The following is a 17,967-nucleotide window of genomic DNA, read 5'->3' as shown; positions in this document are numbered from 1 at the left end:
TTCACAGACACCCATAAAACAAAACCGCAGCACGCCTACCGGCTTAAGGTCCAAGGTATCTTGCCCACACACCTTTCCCTATTTTGCACAAACACAAACTAACTTACAGCACTGACAAACCTCTAATTCAGGAGTTCATAACTTCACTAGCTGGGAATCCAAATTTGAAAATGGGACATACCTATACATACCTATACCTGCGGCTTAAAAGCTCTCAGAGAGTAAAATTTCCAGTGGCAGCTGTGATGGAAAAGAGGACAAGGACTCCTGTACCTTTAATAGTTGTGCAGAAGAGCGGTTTTTAGCTGGTATAGATAAACTTGTCCTTGCTGGCACAAGGAAAGCATAAGACCAGTAACTATCCTGTGATAAAAGTTCAGAAGTGTGTGGAAGATCAGGGGTCATCCCATGACAGAGTTCAGAAGCGGCAGATCTTTTTCAGAAAAGGACCATTTGGGCCCTTGTGAAAGTACCCACCTAATGTTTGCACTGCTCCTGTGAGCAGGCCATGGATACAGCAGTTGATTGTAGACTCTGTGCTGCTCCTATGGCACCCACACAACATTGCCCTGGTCAAAATGCCTTCACGTATTTCCCTCCCCCCATTTAATCCAGAATTGCTGTTCCTGCATTTGTGAACATCACTGGGCACGGTTAACTGTCGTGGGAATGCACTCCCAATTCTGTGCACTGCTAAATGCCCAAGAGCACGTTTATATAAAATATGGTTTGGCCTTTTGTTCCCGATAGTATATTTTATTAAACAAAACAGAACTTTTATTCCCTTTTTAGCTCAAACCCTATTTCTGGTAAGGCAGGTGATGTCACTCAGAGCCACTGCCATGGGAGGACTTAAAGGGGAAGTTCACGATCTTCCTGATTATCTCCTTAGCCGCTTATCTTTGCACTTGGTGCAGACAGTTGCAGTCCTGCTAACTCCACAGATACAACAGAGATAAAGGCAACGTTTCCGGACTAACTTCTGTTAGTGCAAAAGAAAAAAAGAAAAATAAAGGTTTGTCTGGTATTGGGGATTGCTAATAGGCTGCACTGAGAAGGTGGGGGACAATGGCAGGTCATATATGTTCCCCCCTCTGTCAAGTTAAGGTAAAGGTAAAGGACCCTTGGATGGTTAAGTCCAGTCAAAGATGACTATGGGGTTGCGGTGCTCATCCTTCTTTCAGGCCAAGGGAGCCAGCGTTTGTCCACAGACAGCTTTCTGGATCACGTGGCCAGCATGACTAAACTGCTTCTGGCACAACAGAACACCATGAAGGAAACCAGAGTGCACGGAAACGCCATTTACCTTCCCACCACAGTGGTACCTATTTATCTACTTTCGCTGGCGTGCTTTCAAATTGCTAGGTTGGCTGTCAAGACAGAAAGAAGGACAGACCTCCTGCACTCCATGTAGCTGTAAGAGGCGTACAGAAGCAGGATTTCAGCAGCTGCAGCTTATCACATGCAATGGTGAGAAAAGCAACATTTGTTGAAATCCCTTTTATATATAGCTACAGAAACCCTGGGCTAGTTCTCACTCAACTGGTGCCTAGGCTGTACCACTTCCACGGGAAAAAGGCTAGGCTAGAATTCTGCTCCTGAAAGGGCAACATTTCTGTCGTGTTAGCTCTCTGCTACCACACGCAGCCTAAAGCGGTACAGTCCAGGCAGAGAGAATTAGGCTTATGTCTCAGAGGTGGCCCAATACATTTTGGTGCACCCCCTCCCACTTGGTTAATAACTCAATGGCAAAGTTTCCACTTTGCACGCAGAAGGTCCCAGGTTCAATCCTCAGCATCTCTAGGTAGGGATGGGAAATGCTCCTGTCTGAAAGACTGAGAGCCACTGCCAGTCAGACAATACCAAGTAGACAATATCAAGCGAGATGAACCAATGGTCTGACTTAGTACATAGCGGCTTCCTGTGATGTTCTCTTCCTCTGAAGCCATACTGAAGTTAATGGGAACTCTGCAAGGGCACACTGGATTGACCTCCATGAATCCGAATTCTGTCTCATTTTGCCACCCTGTTTCTTCATCTTACATGGTGACAAAGCTCCCTCTCCCTTATTTTCCTGTCCCTGTGTTGTTGTACCCATAATGCCTTCTTGATTCTGCCCACTTGCTCCTTCCCCCTTGCTGTGGGGGAAAAATCTGATTAGGAACTTAACCCACCACCCAAACCCTAGAATGAAACTTTTTCTAGAATGCCTTTGTGTGTGGAAGACTCGGCCATTATGAGACAGACTAAGTTGCGAGATTAATAGTCAGAGGGGGAGGTGAGCCATTGCTTGGTTATCATGTTTGGATTGTATGTTTGATTTGGCAAACCCTCCCCTGGAAAGACTGATTTATGGTGCAACTGGTCTGGGAAAATTAAGGAGCAGACGCTTAGACTTTATTACATCGGAACAGACTAAAATGGCGCCTGCCGCCCAAGCAGGACTTTTGGATCAGTGTGTGGTGATTTAAGGAGAGCCTTACAAAGTTCACACAGAAATATAATAATGTTTGGTTTAACTCGCCTGCGAAAACAACTCAGAGGTTATTAAGAAGAAAAATGATAACAAGAAGAAGACTGGAAGATGGGATTTGTGAACATCAAAAGCAGCAGAAATATGAGATGATTGGACCCTCACTGAACTCGAAACATGGGAACCCCCAACAAAATTCAAAATTCGGCAAAATATTTGGACTGTATAATATTTATTGGTATAATTTGGAATAATTAATGTGATATGATTGGATTGTTAAATGGAAAACTTAATAAAAATTAATTTTTTAAAAAAAAAGACTCGGCAATACATATCCCATAAACTTCAGCGCCGGGGTGGGGCTCTTGGTATTGAAGTCTGATCTAGAGGTGAGAGAATTCTGAGCCTGTGCCTGTGCCCACCTCCTTCTCTCCCCTCCCCCACACCATCACCCAAGTGGCAGAGAGGAGAGAGACAGCAGATCCCAGCAGATACAGAAGGGAAAGAGAGAAAGGGACTGCCACTTTCAAAATGGTTCCCAATTATGTCAGGGAATTTTGAAGGTTAGTTGGTTCCATTTTTTTAGTTGGCTCAATAAACTCAGGGATAGATGTTCAGCTACTATTCCCATCATCTGTGAACCAATGGCCATGCATGACAGGGCTGGTGGGAGCTGGAGTCTAAAAAAACATCTGCTTCTTCCTGAATTACCTATATTAATAATGGCAATTCTAGGTGGCATATGTTGTTTTATTAGCTTTAATTCCAGAGTCCACTTTACCTTCTCTCCCTTCTCCATTAGTCAACTGACATTCCTTTGAGTCTTCACTGTTGTCCATGTTTTCAATTTCATGGGATGTGTTAGAATTGCCATCAGTCAAAACATCTGGAACATCTAGAAGGAGTTTTTAAAATATATTTATATATACGTGACTGAATTATAATGACGGTGAATCATTTAGACAGCAATTCAAATGTGCTTTAATACATTTTAGCTCACTGCGTAACAATGAAAGATGCTCTCAATGCTTGCATTTTACAGATTAGGGAAACTGAGACTGAGCAAGTAGAAGGCCACCTTCTTGTAAAGATGAGTTGAAATTTGAACTCTGGTTACAAATCCAACATGCAAGCATTAATAATATAGTTCAAATGCACTAGCATCAAATCATTAAAAACCTTCAAATTTTCAGGCATCAGTCTTGTGGGCTAAGGCCACACTGCAGACACGTAAGTGTCCAACTTAATGTTAGACATCCTGGATCAAGTCTCTCGTTACATACCGTATTGGCCTGAATATAAGCCTCACTTTCCCCCCAAAGTCCGACCATGAAAAGTTAAAGTGCAGCTTATATTCGCGACCTTACGGTATGCAGCCAGGAGCACGGGACAAAGAGCGCCAGGATCGCGGCAAAGCAGCGCCCGCCCCGTGCGTAGTCCCCCGTCCTCTCCCCCAAGGCCGGGGAGAGAGCGAGGAAGGGGAAAGGCCGCCGGCAACGCAGCACGGCTCCCCCCTCCCTGCCCAGTATGCAGCCAGGAGCAGCAAGGAATGGAGTGGCTTATATTCAGGTATTTTTTCTTTCCTCCCCCCTTCAATTTTAAAGGTGCAGCTTATATTTGGGTGTGGCTTATATTCAGGACAATACGGTATTTATATGGTCATATGTGGGAAGTAAGAATCATCTTCAGGTTCCCAGGCTGGGAACTCTTTTAAGGATGGAGGAAGGGGGGGGCATCACAGCACAGTACCTGTAGGCTCTGTTTGCTCCCGAGAATGGCTGAGGTCCATGCCAGCTGGTGAATCTGAAAAGAGGCCAAGAAAGAATTTAAATCTCTAAAGATTGCATAACGCTAAGTGACAATTCTGCAATGAGACTGGAAGGGCTGAACCTGGTCCAAAATCGTGTCATCCAAAACATACTCTTCCCGTGTGTGTGTTAAATAGCCAAGAGGCGCATATAAAGAATGGAGACAAGACCTTCTCATTCCTTAGAACATGGGATATGTAGTCCAAGCATTATTACGCCTTTGCTTCACCCCTTATTAAACCACAACGAAACTACAAAATTAGACCATGGCAAATGGCCTTGGTCAGAAAAGAATATTTAAAAAAACCCTAAAGTGTTTTATGCAATTTATCACTTTTTAAAAAAAAAAATCCTCTCAGGCTTGCCTCCAGCCTATCTTTCTGCTTCTCTCCTTTCAAACTTCCTTTAAAATCCTATGTTTCTGTAAATCGTTTGGCTTAAATAACAAATTTCTGAAGAAGAACAGACATGGTCATCTCGTAACATTCCTATTAATCAGCTTTATAACAATCAATCAATAGTATCTTAATATTTTCTCTTGAATTTTTGAATATAATGCTTTAATTTTCTGTTAATTATGTTGCTTTGAAAGTTATACTTTTATATTTGACTTCCTTCAGTAATGTTTTATTCTGGATTATTTTATTTGATGTTTTAATGCAGGTTGAAAACTGCTTTGAGGTTTTTCCCCCTTAAAAATATAAAACACTATTGAAATGAAGTGAATAATAACAATGATATCCAAATAATATCAATAAATGTTTGTTGGAGATGAAAAGCATTCAGATACAGACATCGTGCAAGATTTCGGTCCTGTTTATACATACAAACTTGTTGAGAGAAGTCCTAGATTCAGGATGGGGAATCTGTGGCCTTCCAGATGTTTTTGGTTCCAGTTCCCATTCTATATTCACTATGCAGATGGGTCTTGAGAGGCCAACCTGGAAGGCCACAGTTTCTCCATGCCTGACTGAGACAAAATCCAAGGGATGATAGTATATGTCAGGGAACTGACATCGGAGCTAGAGGTGGAGGGAAGGCTCTCCAATGATGCTGGAGAAAGGCCCAGCAGGGAGAGAGGCAGCTCAGCAGATGGGGAAGCAATTCGGTGCAACACCAGGAATAAGGAGGGGCAGATGGGGGAATCGGAGAGAGGGCTCCCAGACTCTTCACCGGACACCAGCGGGGAGAGCACTGGTCCTCCGCTACCCACGCCCTCCCTGCGCAGAAGACTTCCGCGCAGAGAAAGTAGGAGGAGACTGGGTGTCAAACAACTTTTATGTTGGAAAAGGTTTAAGAAACGCCCACTGGCGGATTCTGCTAGCAACTGAGGCAGCCACAAATTGAAGGGCTGTCCAGACAGAAAGGTTTAACAAGGCAACATAGCCAGGAGAGGCGGCAACTTACGCACGAGCAACCCCATACCATTATAGTATATGACATTGCTCTCAATCCCAGAAATATTTTATTGGGGTGTTTAAAAGGAGTGGCGAAACCAGCAGAATTAAAACAACAATTCCATTCATTTGCTACTGCACTGATCTCTGGAAAACCTTGCAATTCCTCTTAATTTCAAAGTGGTTAAAAATTGGATGTAAACGCATTGCTAATTAACTTGTTTTTCAAGAAGCTACTCACTATCTCTTGAGTGATACTGATGCCTATTTTAAAAAGTTGCTGTGTTACCTTGATGACAAGGAATATCAGAAAGAGAGAGAGCTAGATAAAATTGCTTCCCAAGAGAAACAAAGATGAAGGTTGTGATCCTATACCAGCTGCTGGGAGTAAGGCCCACTGAGCACAAGTAGAGGATTGCCCTGTTAATTTGTATTGAAGACGGAGGTTTTCTGCACCCCTGGAAACTATGCATGCCTGATGTAGGGTCTGGAATGTGAACTTTCCATTATTGGGTTGATTTGTTGCTGTGGCATATATAGCTGCCATTGCCTCTGGCATGAACAATTAAAACTTCACCTTGAAGAAGCTACTATTGAAATCAAGATAATAGGTTTATTGAAAGACTGTCTTTAAAGATAAATCTCTGGAATAATACTTTTGTAGATGAGGCACAACCTTTTTTCTCTGTTGTAGATGAGCCAATCTATTTATTCCGTGCCAGGGCAATTTAAAATTAGTCTCAATTAGATTATTTTTGGAATTGTAAATGTGTTAATTATGGGCGGGGTTCAAGTAGGTTTTTTTTCAGAACAGACCTCATATGGTATACAGAAACATGCAGTGCTTTTTTTTTTTTTTTTTTGGTAAAAAAAACAAATTAGTTAATGAGATGTTGTGTGACTCATATCTTGATAAAAGTGTCATGGGTGCCAGCACAAAATGGCTGCCATGGGCAGTAAAAAATAAATAAATTAAAAAGAGATGCCAGCACTCCATGTTGGTGAGTACTGCCACAAAAACAACACCGGACACATGTAAACAATGAGGCCTGGTGGAAGTGAAATGCAAAAAAAACACCTATTTATGGCAATTAAAATGAAAGCTCATACCAGGATTAGGTAACATGGTGCCCTCCAGATTTTGTGGACTACAACTCCCATCATCTCCAGCAATTGGCCCTGCTGGCTAGGGCTGATGGGAATTATATTCCAAATTATCTGAGGGGCACCAGGTCTGCCAGTCCTGGCTTATACTTATTTGGCATACATTTACAGCGCAATCCTCTACCTGTCCAGGTACGTGTATCTATGATTCCAACAGGTACGTGTGTACAGGATTGCAGCCTTCAGCTGTAATAAAATAGTCATAGGCTCTATGCTTGGCATTTTCTTACCCTCTGATCACACTGTTTGTATTTCTCTCTCAACACCTCTCTCGATACCTGCCATCTGCGGGTGAAGACTTCACACATCTGGAAGGAGACTGCAGTCCCCAAAATCTCCTACCATAATAAATGTGTCAAGTCTTTGAGGTGCCACAAGACTCCTCCTTGTTCGCACTAAATATAAACTTGCTCACATTGAAGGCCTTTATCCCCTTCACCTGCCTTCCTGTTCTGTCCCACAGAAACCCATTTCCTGTCAGCCCCTTTGTTCACACTCCTGTCTCCTCGGCACCGCCTGCCACATGATTTCCAACCTCTAGAGCAGCTCCCCGCCCCAGCTCAAAGCCAAAACCACCTTCTGCGAAAACCCTCCTGAATTCCTCCTTTAGCGTCTCCTCGCCACCATCTGTCAAGGCCAGACCACATAGTTCATGAAACTAACACATTTAACAGGGCAGTGTTTTTTTTTTTAAAAAAAATAGCCATTGCAAAAAAAAGGAGGTGGCCCCAAAACAGCCGTCATTTTCCTGGGAGGCAGGGGGTGATATATTAGCTGCCTTCCTCCTGGGGAAAAGGTGGCTGGTGGCAGGGGGGGCAATTTCATCAGAAATGTGCTGACCATAGAGGAAGGGGAAGGCTTAAATTCCCTCCTCGCACCCCATATCCTAGGCCCTATAACAACCCTACCGCTGCAACTGCTTTGGATTTGAATGGCATTCATGCAAGTAGTGGCCGCATTGCCAATATGGCTTCCCAACGCTGCCAGTTACCAAGAGGGACTACTGTGCATTGCAAAGGATTCTGGGGCATGTTTCAGGATGCACAAAGTGCTAAGCCTGCCCTTTGGGGCGCCACCAGTGGCATAGCGTGGGGGGTGCAGGGGGGCCGGCCGCACCGGGCGCAACATCTCGGGGGGGCGCGCTCGCACTAACTAATCTAGTGGAAGAGACTCGAGTGCTAAAATCCACGGGTTAGGGGGCGCAAATTACTTGCCTTGCCCCGGGTGCTGACAACCCACGCTACGCCACTGGGCGCCACCAACGCTCTGCACCGATCCTGCACACCTTGAACGTTACCGAGAGGCCTGCTGGGCCTCACTGTCACCCTCTGCCAACAGAGAGTGCACAAAGCTGGAGCAAACCAAACTTATTCCTGCTTTGAAGACAGGAGTGCCTGGCGTGCTCTGGTCCATGGGATCACGAAGAGTCGGACATGACTAAACGACTAAACAACAATTCCTGCTTTCCCACTGTGAGCTGCTGGCTTTGGATTTGATTTTTTAAAAATTGGACAACTGGTTAGGGCCTAGGGGCATAGCTGTCAACTTTCAGATTTGAAAATAAGGGATCAGCAGCCTCACCTGTCCTGGGGACAGTCTACGGGATATCTAACAATCCAGGATAGCAGCAGGAAGCAGTGGGAAACGGTGCTGGAATAAGGGAATTTCCCGCAAAAAAAGGGAAGGTTGACAGCCACACCTAGGGGGAACATGTCCATGTATGGAGTCCAGCAGTCTGAGGTGGGGGGCTTGGGATGGATGTGGGGGCAGAATATATATACCGCCGCCACTGCGAGCAAGGCCTGTCATTTACTGGTTGGTTGGCAACCCTAGCTGAAAACTACAGGGAAAGTTTATCAATGGTGCAGATCCACCCTGCAAGCCGTTTGTCTGCCATGACATATCGCAAAACCCCTGATAAGCTGGCTGAGGAATACTGACTGAAAACCACTTTTTGAGGGAGAGTAATCAAGCATGCATCTCTTCTAATGGTCTCTCTGCTTCTCTCTTTCTCCCTCCTTTGATCTCCTTATCTGAGAATCTGATGTCTGTTTAAAAAGAGAAAGAAACTTGGTCCTGGCTGTTACATAACTGCAAAACTTAGCTCACATGAAGCAGCAGGAAAGTGTTAACCGCTTCCCTTGCTTCACCACCAAGGTTTATGGAACATATATGGGGCCTCTGCAACATCTGAGTAGAAGAACTTTGATAGCAGAAGGCCTTTCCAAACCACTGCCATGCACCACTCCTTAATTTTTTTTCCTTCTTCCTGAAGATTAAAGTATTGCTTCTCGGATCTGACACCACATTATCTGATGGTGAGGGGACAGAGCAGTTCTGTTACCCAGTCTCTGTGTGTTTTCCTTTTTCCTTTTTGTTTTGTTTTGTTTTGTTTTTGCTTTCTGACTAGAAATCAGATTAAAACTGCCCCTTGATGTTCAACAACAGGAGTAGAGAACCGGAAGCCATCCAAATTATGTTGGAATACAGTTCCCATCAGTTCCAGCCAACATGACCAATGGCCGGGGTGTGTGTGTGTGTGTTGTAGTCCAGCAACATCTAGATGACACAAGCTTCCCTGCCCACTTTTAGAAACAGCCTGCTCTGCCTCAGGGCCAGGCCCACCCATGAGCCAAGGTGAGGCAACTATCTCAGGCATTGGGGACAGGCTCGTGCCTTGCAGCATCCTGCTGTTAAGCTGCCAAAATATAGATAGACATGTAGTCCACCAATGCTATTCCCTTGGGGGCAGTCATGCAGGCAGGAGTGGAACCACTGCAAAACAGTACCCCCAACTCCTAACCCGCAGGACACCATGGTCAATAGTATAAAAACTGGATGAGGAATCTAACAGCAGCAGTAGGGTTGCACTCCACTGCCTCGCCTTCAAGGGAGGTCATCTGTCAGGGTAACCAGGGCTGATTCTGTACCAAATGCAGACCTGAATCCAGAGTGGAATGGGTCCAGATAATCTTTTTCCTCCAATAGTGCCTGCAGCTGAATCACCACCAACCTTGCAAGAACCTTAACCCCAAGAGTGGATATTAGAGATGGATGGGGGTGGTAGCTGTGGGGCACCTCAGAATCCAGTAAAGGCTTTTTTCAGCAGCAGGAATACCACCACCTTCTTCAAGGCAGGTGGGATAACCCTTTGGTGGTGCTACCCACCCTCTGGACTCACCCCCACCCTGGAGTCAGTCCCCCACCCTGACTTAGATGAACAAGTAAGGATGGGCAAGGGTGAGAGGGCAAGTGGTTGGGCAGATAGCCGGAAGCACCTTGCCCACATCCTCAGGCCTCAATAGCTGGAACTGAACCCAGAGAACTGGACATGACCATAGCTGTCAATGTTTCCCTTTTTTTAAGGGAAATTCCCTTATTCCAAATAGGATTCCTCGCAAGAAAAGGGAAAAGTTGACAGCTATGGATATGACAGTGCTCTGGATGTCTCACCAGAGAATATATTAGAATCCAGCAGCATCCAGGTCTGTATAAAAGTGAACCATTTTGCCCTATTTAACTCTTCACAGCAGGCCTTGAATGGTTCCAGTGTCCCCACTGACAGTTATCCAACATTAGAGAACCAAAATGCACAGGCTTGAGTTTTGTTCTTAAAAAACAACAACAAAAAACCTGTTAGTGAAATGGTGGGAGATCTACAAGTCTGCAGGAAAGAGGATTCATCTTGTCAAAGTTTTAAAGATAAGTGTTTGACACAACACCCCTGAGCTGGCAGGTGTCAAGGAGTGGGGGGGGGGGGAGGCTAGATGTCACCCATGAATCACTAGTTGCTAATCTCTGCCTTAAATAATCAATTGTGGTTCTGTCACTTGCACTTCATTGACAGATTGCTAGGAAATGGAGCTTAAATTGAGTTGGAGCCCACCACAGATGCCCACCATCTATTACACAATGGTCTGAAGAAATTAATGCATTTGCTACATTTGCACATACTTTTCATAAACACCAATCTCACTTGGATACCGATTTGGACATTTGGGTAGCATCTATTGCGCTATATGAGTAAACTAAAATGGACATATTGATAGTTATTGTATTGTTAATATGAGATGATTGGGGGGGTTCCCTTCCTCGGCTCCTTTTTGTTTTGTTTTCTTGACTTACAGTAATTTTTGCAGTACAAAAAATTGAAAAAGGACTCACCAGAGTTTACCCCCCAAAGAGGTACTGAATGCAAGCAATTGGTTCTGAAAAGTAGGATGTAGCAATAAATATAAAACAAATGTCTCTGAACATTCTAGGCCAGAGGATGTGGGTTCAAAGAAGACTTGAACAGTGGTCAACCATCTCCAACCTGGAGTCCTCCAGATGTTTTGGACTACAACTCCTGGCAGCCCAAACCAATGGCTGTGCTGGCTGGAGATGATGGGACTTGTAGTTCAAAATAATCAGGAGGGCACTCCTGATGGAGAAGGCTGCTTTAGAAATTAAGCAAAACAACCTTGGAAGAATTAACACCATCTCAATAATAACAGAGAGCTTTTGAAGATAAACCAGAAAGAAAATGACTAGAAGCATTGAGATTTTAGAAAAAGGGATTCACCTGCTATCTACTTAATCAGGTTGGAAATTATATATATCTTCCAACAATTCATAGATTAAAACTGAGCCTTTCGTGAAAAAACAACAACAACCCATTCTCACCCCCAAGAGTGATGCTCATGGGAACCCCCTCCCAAAATTGCACACTACTGAAGTCTCATCTGTTCTTGCTATTTATATATTTATTCTGCAGGCAATGTGGTCTGCACTGCAGTGCCTTCTCAAGCAGGGAATATTAGTAAACTGACCAGAGAATCGTACCAGCTCCTCAACTTTAGAATGTTCAATCTCACAATAGATCTGGCTGCCCTTATTACAAATAGCAGCAACTCAAAACACATTAAAACTGTTTATCTGGATAGAGAGTTTTCCAGATTTTGTCAGACTACAAATCCCATCAGCCCCAGGCAGCGCCAGTCAATGGTCAGGTGATGGGAGTCGAAGTCGAGTAACATCTGAAGGGTTACAGGTTCCCGTCCTTGAAGCAAATGTATTTCCATTCATGGAAATCATGACGCATTCCCCATTCCAAGAGTTAAGTTCTGGGGAGAGAGGCTGAATCCTAAAGAATTACAGCTCTAGCAATGCACACTTAATATGTTTTTAAAAGTGTCATCACTCCCAAAATCTCTCCAAATGACAAAATGGGGATGATACACAGGGACAGACAACAGACCACAGGGAGTAGGAGGTGTATATGAGTTCGCTTCAATCTTGCACAAAAATCAAGCAAGCTTGTTTCAGAGGTATGAGATGACGGGACATCGCTAAAACATACATTTATTCCACTGTCTGCTAATATTTGATACTAAGATTGTGATTTCATACTTTCGTAAACTGACACACTCTTAGGAAATGCAAATAAAGAGGTCACATCTTATGCGCCACTCAGCATTCACGAAATGAAAATATTGCCAATGAAGGATCCAGTGAAAACCAAAATCTGATTCCTGTGACCTATTGCTGGGTTTTTCAAAACATTTTCATTTTTATTTTTGTGAAGCTCCTGTGCCCTCAACAGCTACGTTGGCAGGCAGAAATTCACAAAATTCAGCTTTTCCTAGAATTGGAAATGGGGGCAATGGTCAAACCTCCTCCCCCCCACATTAACGTATTGACTGTTACAGAACTGTTTAAGTCACAACAGACCTCTCAGAAATTTTGTGTTCAAATGAAATGTCCTTCTGCAGCTGTACAGAGGAGACCAAACTACATAGCATGAAAAGTTCATTCAGAAAATTCACTTTATCTGCTAAGGTAAGGAGGAAAAGAACAAAGAGGAACAATATGTGAAACAATGGCAAAACCAAGCAATACCCACCCATGTGCCCTAGCTTAAAACCCTGTTTGATAACTATATATTATAAAGGCCAAACCATAGATCTGGCAAGAGAACCGGGTACAGAAACCCAGGTCATCTAAAAAGCAGTGAGGAGAGGACATAATTTTCAAAGAAGGATTGGCTGCGGAGAATGGTCACTTTCCCAGGCTGTAAAGGCCAACTGGGGGAAGCAAATCTCGAGTGCCAGTAGGTTGAACAACTCTGAGTAGGAAAGTAGGGGGGGAAACTCTGAGTGGGAAAGTAGGGGGGGAAACTCTGAGTGGGAAAGCAGCCGGGGGGGAAAGGATTGAGCGTTCTTCCTCCATGCCTCCCTGCCTCTTAGAATCTTCCCAACGTTGCTTTTCAATAAAGGAAAAAAGGAAACAGTTGAAGCTTCACTTATGCACGATATAAGGAGGGCATTTTGCTTCTCTGAATCTTTCAAGCCTTGCTAAAGCTGTGCCCAAAGAACAGGAGCCGGGGAGCAAATTGCCATTTCAGCATTCAGCTTTGGAAGGGGGCCATTAAGAGATGGGGAATGAGATTCACAGAAGGATTTAAAATCCTGCAAAGATGGGGATTTGGGAGGGGGGTGGTTCTGGGGAGAAGCAGTCCATTTTAAAACAGTATGTTCCAGTGAACAAAGTTAGAACTGCTGTCGCCTGTTTTAAGCCTCCCCGCTTTTTTGCAGGGTGGGTGGGCGCGACAACAAAGGAATTTGACCCTATCGCGTTCATAGCCGCAGGCCTGTGTAGTTGCTTATGGTAATAGTCGCTTGGCGTTTAGAACTAGTGAGGTGCTCCTGAGGAAGATTGCCAACTAGTCTGAAACACAGTAGAACCCAAGGATTCCTTTCTCTGCCTTCCCTAAATGGAAACCAAGGAAAATTGGACAAAGTTTAAAAAGTTGGGAGCAACTTTTTGAGGAGCAGACCTCATGTTGAGACTTTCAGAGGGAGAGAGAAATTACACGCTAGACCAATCACCCACAGAGCTCAATTAGGGTTGCCATATTTTGAAGAGCAAAAAAAAAAAGAGGACGCTATGACGACTCTCGTTTTAAATACCCCCTGCTATATGTAGGCAATAGAAACTGTGATATATTGCTGAGGGGGACAGGAGAAGAGAATAGGAAAGCAAGTCTTCGGCTACCAGTTATGTCTACGTCTCATCCAGAAAGTATGGCAAATTTAAAAAACCCACTCGGACAGAAATTTTACCCCTGAAAAAGAGGATGTGTCCTGGAAAAAGAGAAGAAATGGCAACCCTATAAATATCAGTGGTGGAATGCAACTTAAAGAAATCTTCTTGCTTTTGACATTTAAAAACAAAGAATGAAAGAACGTGCTGGTGCCATTTTTCTGCTTGGCACTAGATTTCAGAGAGAAGAAATCTGGGTGTACAGAGAAAACATTATACCCTTTGAGCTGCATATCCTTCATCCAAATGGAATCCCCCCACAAAAAACGCATCTGCTTTTATAGTGTAATACCCCCTTGGCCAGAGAGGAACCTTATCACTGGATAAAGCACCTGGCAGGACCACCACATTTTAGCACTAAGCAGACATCTGCAGCTCAATCCTCATTTGTATTGACTCAGAGGAACACCCTCTGACTTCAAAGGGGCTTTCATCTAAGTAAACATAGCTAGCGTTGACACCCCCATAAGAAGTAACTATTTCTTGAAGATCATACTTGGCAGCTACAAATTCACTTGCCAATTTTAAAAAAATAAATAAATGAATAAATAATGAAAACTGCTTAGGAAGTGGCAGTTATCAAATAAAAATATCTGATACAAAAGCCATCCCTTTACAGGTTACAATCAATATCCCAACCTCTTATTTGCTGGATGAAGAGTTCTTTGGAATTCAAAACGGAGAACGTTAATGGAGGTCATACCGATTTTATATCTCCTGGCAAAGTGCTTTGAATGCCAAGCAAAATTAACAATTAAACCCGTTTAAATTGTTAACAACTGCCAGATTAACATCTGAGACAAAGCAACATTTGCAATGTCACATCGAAAGCAAGAGACACTCCTTACAATCCACAAATGAGTGACCCTAGCAATTGTTACTTTACAAACAACACCTGATCCTATTGATGTTCACTTGTATGTAAATCTTCCTTACTCTGAAGCAAGCGTGCGCAAGATTGCAACCTCACTTTACTTTGTAAACCAGTTTAGCTGAAATTTTGAAGTTTCAACCTATGAAATATGTATTGTACTGGTGTGAGTATACCTTTTGGTATGTATGTATTCTGAGCATGTAGGGTGTGCACGCATGAACTAAAGAGAAACATAACATGTTTCTCTTTAAACAAATGGGAACAGGAGAAAGTATTTCCTAAAATATAGCCAGCGATCAACCTGCACTGCAACCACCCTACCAGAAGAGTTCAGCTTTATATTGTATCCTTAAGGTACTTTAAGGTTGTGATTCCAGAAATCCACATCTTAGTAGCCAATAAAAAAACCTGGGGTCTAGCAAAGAAAGTAGCACTTCATAAATCTTGCCATTCTAGAGCGTGTATTTTAAGGCGGTTCAGCACTTTAAAAAAATATATTTCTTGTTGCAAAATTCTAATGGAAGTAGAGAGGAAAACAAAGTAGAAAAGTCCAAGAAAACAATAGATTTCACCATCATTTGCACATAACAAGTGGCGTTTGGGTAATACTATTATCGCAGAATTCCTTTGTGTGTGTGCTTTATTGTTGGAAGAGCGGGGTTGAGTAAAGAACTGTACAAAAGCTGTGAAACAGGAGAGACTGCATTGCTTGGTCTGCTGTTCTAAGTTCTCATCACGGCAAAGCGGTATTTGAAAAAAAGAAGAAGCAATAATTCCTAAGGGCAGAATTCTTTCCCTGTCCTAGTGCTTATTTCGTTGTCCCACTTTGCACAGAAGCAGGACAACAGGACCCCACAGAGAGTGAGAGGTCAGTGTGCCTCCTAGATCCCTAGCATCCCTTTTGAAATTCTGTCTCGTGGTTCCCAGGAGCTTCTGTGGATGTGTGTGGAGGAGGAGAAAGAAGAAGAAGAAGAAGAAGAAGAAGAAGAAGAAAGGAGATCAACTATGAAACTGCGCACTACTTGTGCAGGAAAATAAAATAAAAGGAAAGGAAAGGAAAGCAGGGTTTTGCTGAAACAGAACTCGTCAGAATTGTTATCATCTCTCACCTTCCATTTTGTTCTGCAGCAACTGCTCCAGATGCTTCTCTTCTGGGTCCTGGGATTCCTCTGGACTTTCAGAAAGAAAATAAGATTCCCAACCTGGCAGGCTTCTGCTTCAAAAAGGAGCTGTCTTGCATCGCAGCAATGACACCCAGGACTTGACAAGGAAGGACAGGAAATACTTGCATGTTGTGTAGGAACAGAGTGCCCCCAGGTGGTGGGGGGAGGTGGCAGATGTGGTGCAAAAACATAACAACGAGGCACAGTTTTTTTAGTTGCTGTTACTCATTTGTTGGGGGGGGGGCAGGAATCCAGCCGTCCTTCTCCTAGTTAAGGAAGCATCGCTTCTCCAGTACTCAGACCACAGAGTATTGATCTGGGAGGTCTTCTCCCCTAACTGTGCGTCTGTCAGCTGCTTCTCCCTGTTTGATTCAGATTACTTAAAACCATTGTAAACATTAGCAGTGCACTTCTGTGCACATTTATGCAGAAGTAAGCCACACTCTCTTCAATGGGACTTACTCCCAGGTCAGTTTGTATACAAACACAATTTAGCCTAACCTTCCTCACAGGGGTTGTTGTGAAGATGAAATGGGGAGGAGGATGAACATGGTTATGTACACCACCTTGAGATCCTTAGATGATAAACTATATTTCTATGGTATATAAATGAAATAAATAAATAAAATGATTAAATAAAGCTAGTGAGGCCACTACTGAACGGGGCCTAACTGTTGATGGACAACTTCAAGGCCCCTCTTGCTCTCTTTTCATAGGGTTCTTTAGCTTTTAGGGACAGATTTTTCCAACTACTGTCCTCATCTCTTCAAAGATAATAATAATAATAATTTATTATTTATACCCCACCCATCTGGCTGGGTTTCCACAGACACTCTGGGAGGCTCCCAACAGAATATTAAAAACACGATAAAACATCAAATGTTAAAAACGTCCCTAAACAGGGCTGCCTTCAGAGGTCTTCTAAAAATCAGGTAGTTGTTTATTTCCTTGACATCTGATGGGAGGGCGTTCCACAGGGCGGGCACCACTACCAAGAAGGCCCTCTGCCTGGTTCCCTGTAGCTTCGCTCCTCACAGTGAGGGAACCGCCAGAAGGCTCTCGGAGCTGGACCTCAGTGTTCGGGCTGAATTATGGGGGTGGAGATGCTCCTTTAGGTATACTGGGCTGTGGCCATTTAGGGCTTTAAAGGTCAGCACCAACACTTTGAATTGTGCTCAGAAACATACTGAATACTCTCCTCTTTGAAGTAGGGCACAAGACCAACCTATTCCTTTTTTAAAAAAAAAAATATTAATTTATTTAACATAATTATTACAAAATATAAGCAAAATATTGTAAATACATACATACATACATATTTCAGATAAGCACACATATATAAAAAAGAACAAAAGAGAAAAGAAGAAAAAATAGAGAGAGAAAAGAAGAAGAAAAGTTGGAAGAATTTTTTCCAAATTTATTCTACAAATATCTCAATATGAAAATATTAATAAAATTTCATTGGTTGACTTCCATCGCTTACCCTGCACTTCCTATATACATTTTAAGCAAGATTGTATCTGTTATTCTGTATTATTCCCATACAATCTCACATAAATATTCTAATCAATTCATAAATCTATTCTAAACACAACCAATACTTTACATTCAATCTTTGTCTACATAAATAATCATTTAAACATTTCCATTGTTTCTGGATTATATTTCTTTGGTTTTTGTCTTATCAAATCAGTCAGCTTTGCTAATTGCAAGTATTCACATAATTTATTCAGCCATTCTTCTTTAGTTGGAACATATTTTCCTTTCCAAAGACCAACCTATTCCTTAGGCCACCCTGAGTGGGCCAGTGGGACCTCAGTCACTCTCTGGAAAGGGAGCAGGCGAATGCCCACCCAATGCCTCCCCTACAGCAGCATCTTGCAGGGGAAGATGGGCTGCAGGAGGCCAGGCTATCTTCCAGAGATGCACATTTGCCATGACGGACTCTCATAAACCTCCAGAGAATCCCGAGGTTCTCCGGAACAACCGAAGCAGAACAGTAGCC

The 17,967-nt window shown here is 43.2% G+C and overlaps 1 protein-coding gene across 3 annotated transcripts in view; it reads right to left on the bottom strand.

Moving 5' to 3' along the window:
* The window catches only part of IKZF3 (IKAROS family zinc finger 3), an 85,793-nt gene extending 67,863 nt beyond the window's left edge, over positions 1-17,930 (bottom strand). For 2 of the 3 annotated variants that reach the window (XM_080978319.1, XM_080978321.1), the window contains exons 1-3: positions 15,909-16,039; positions 4,223-4,276; positions 3,255-3,368 (exon numbers count right to left, since the gene is read on the bottom strand). In XM_080978319.1, the coding sequence (XP_080834445.1) occupies positions 3,255-3,368; positions 4,223-4,276; positions 15,909-15,915 (175 nt within the window). In that variant the 5' untranslated portion in view covers positions 15,916-16,039. Of the gene's footprint in view, positions 1-3,254; positions 3,369-4,222; positions 4,277-15,908; positions 16,040-17,740 lie in introns of those variants that run through there. The other variant, XM_080978320.1, reaches the window with a different exon arrangement.
* Positions 17,931-17,967: the final 37 nt, after the last annotated feature.

This window comes from Podarcis pityusensis (genome assembly GCF_964106645.2).
Source record: "Podarcis pityusensis genome assembly, chromosome: 13".
Taxonomy (NCBI): Eukaryota; Metazoa; Chordata; class Lepidosauria; order Squamata; family Lacertidae; genus Podarcis; species Podarcis pityusensis.
This window is presented reverse-complemented; position numbering and strand designations above follow the sequence as displayed.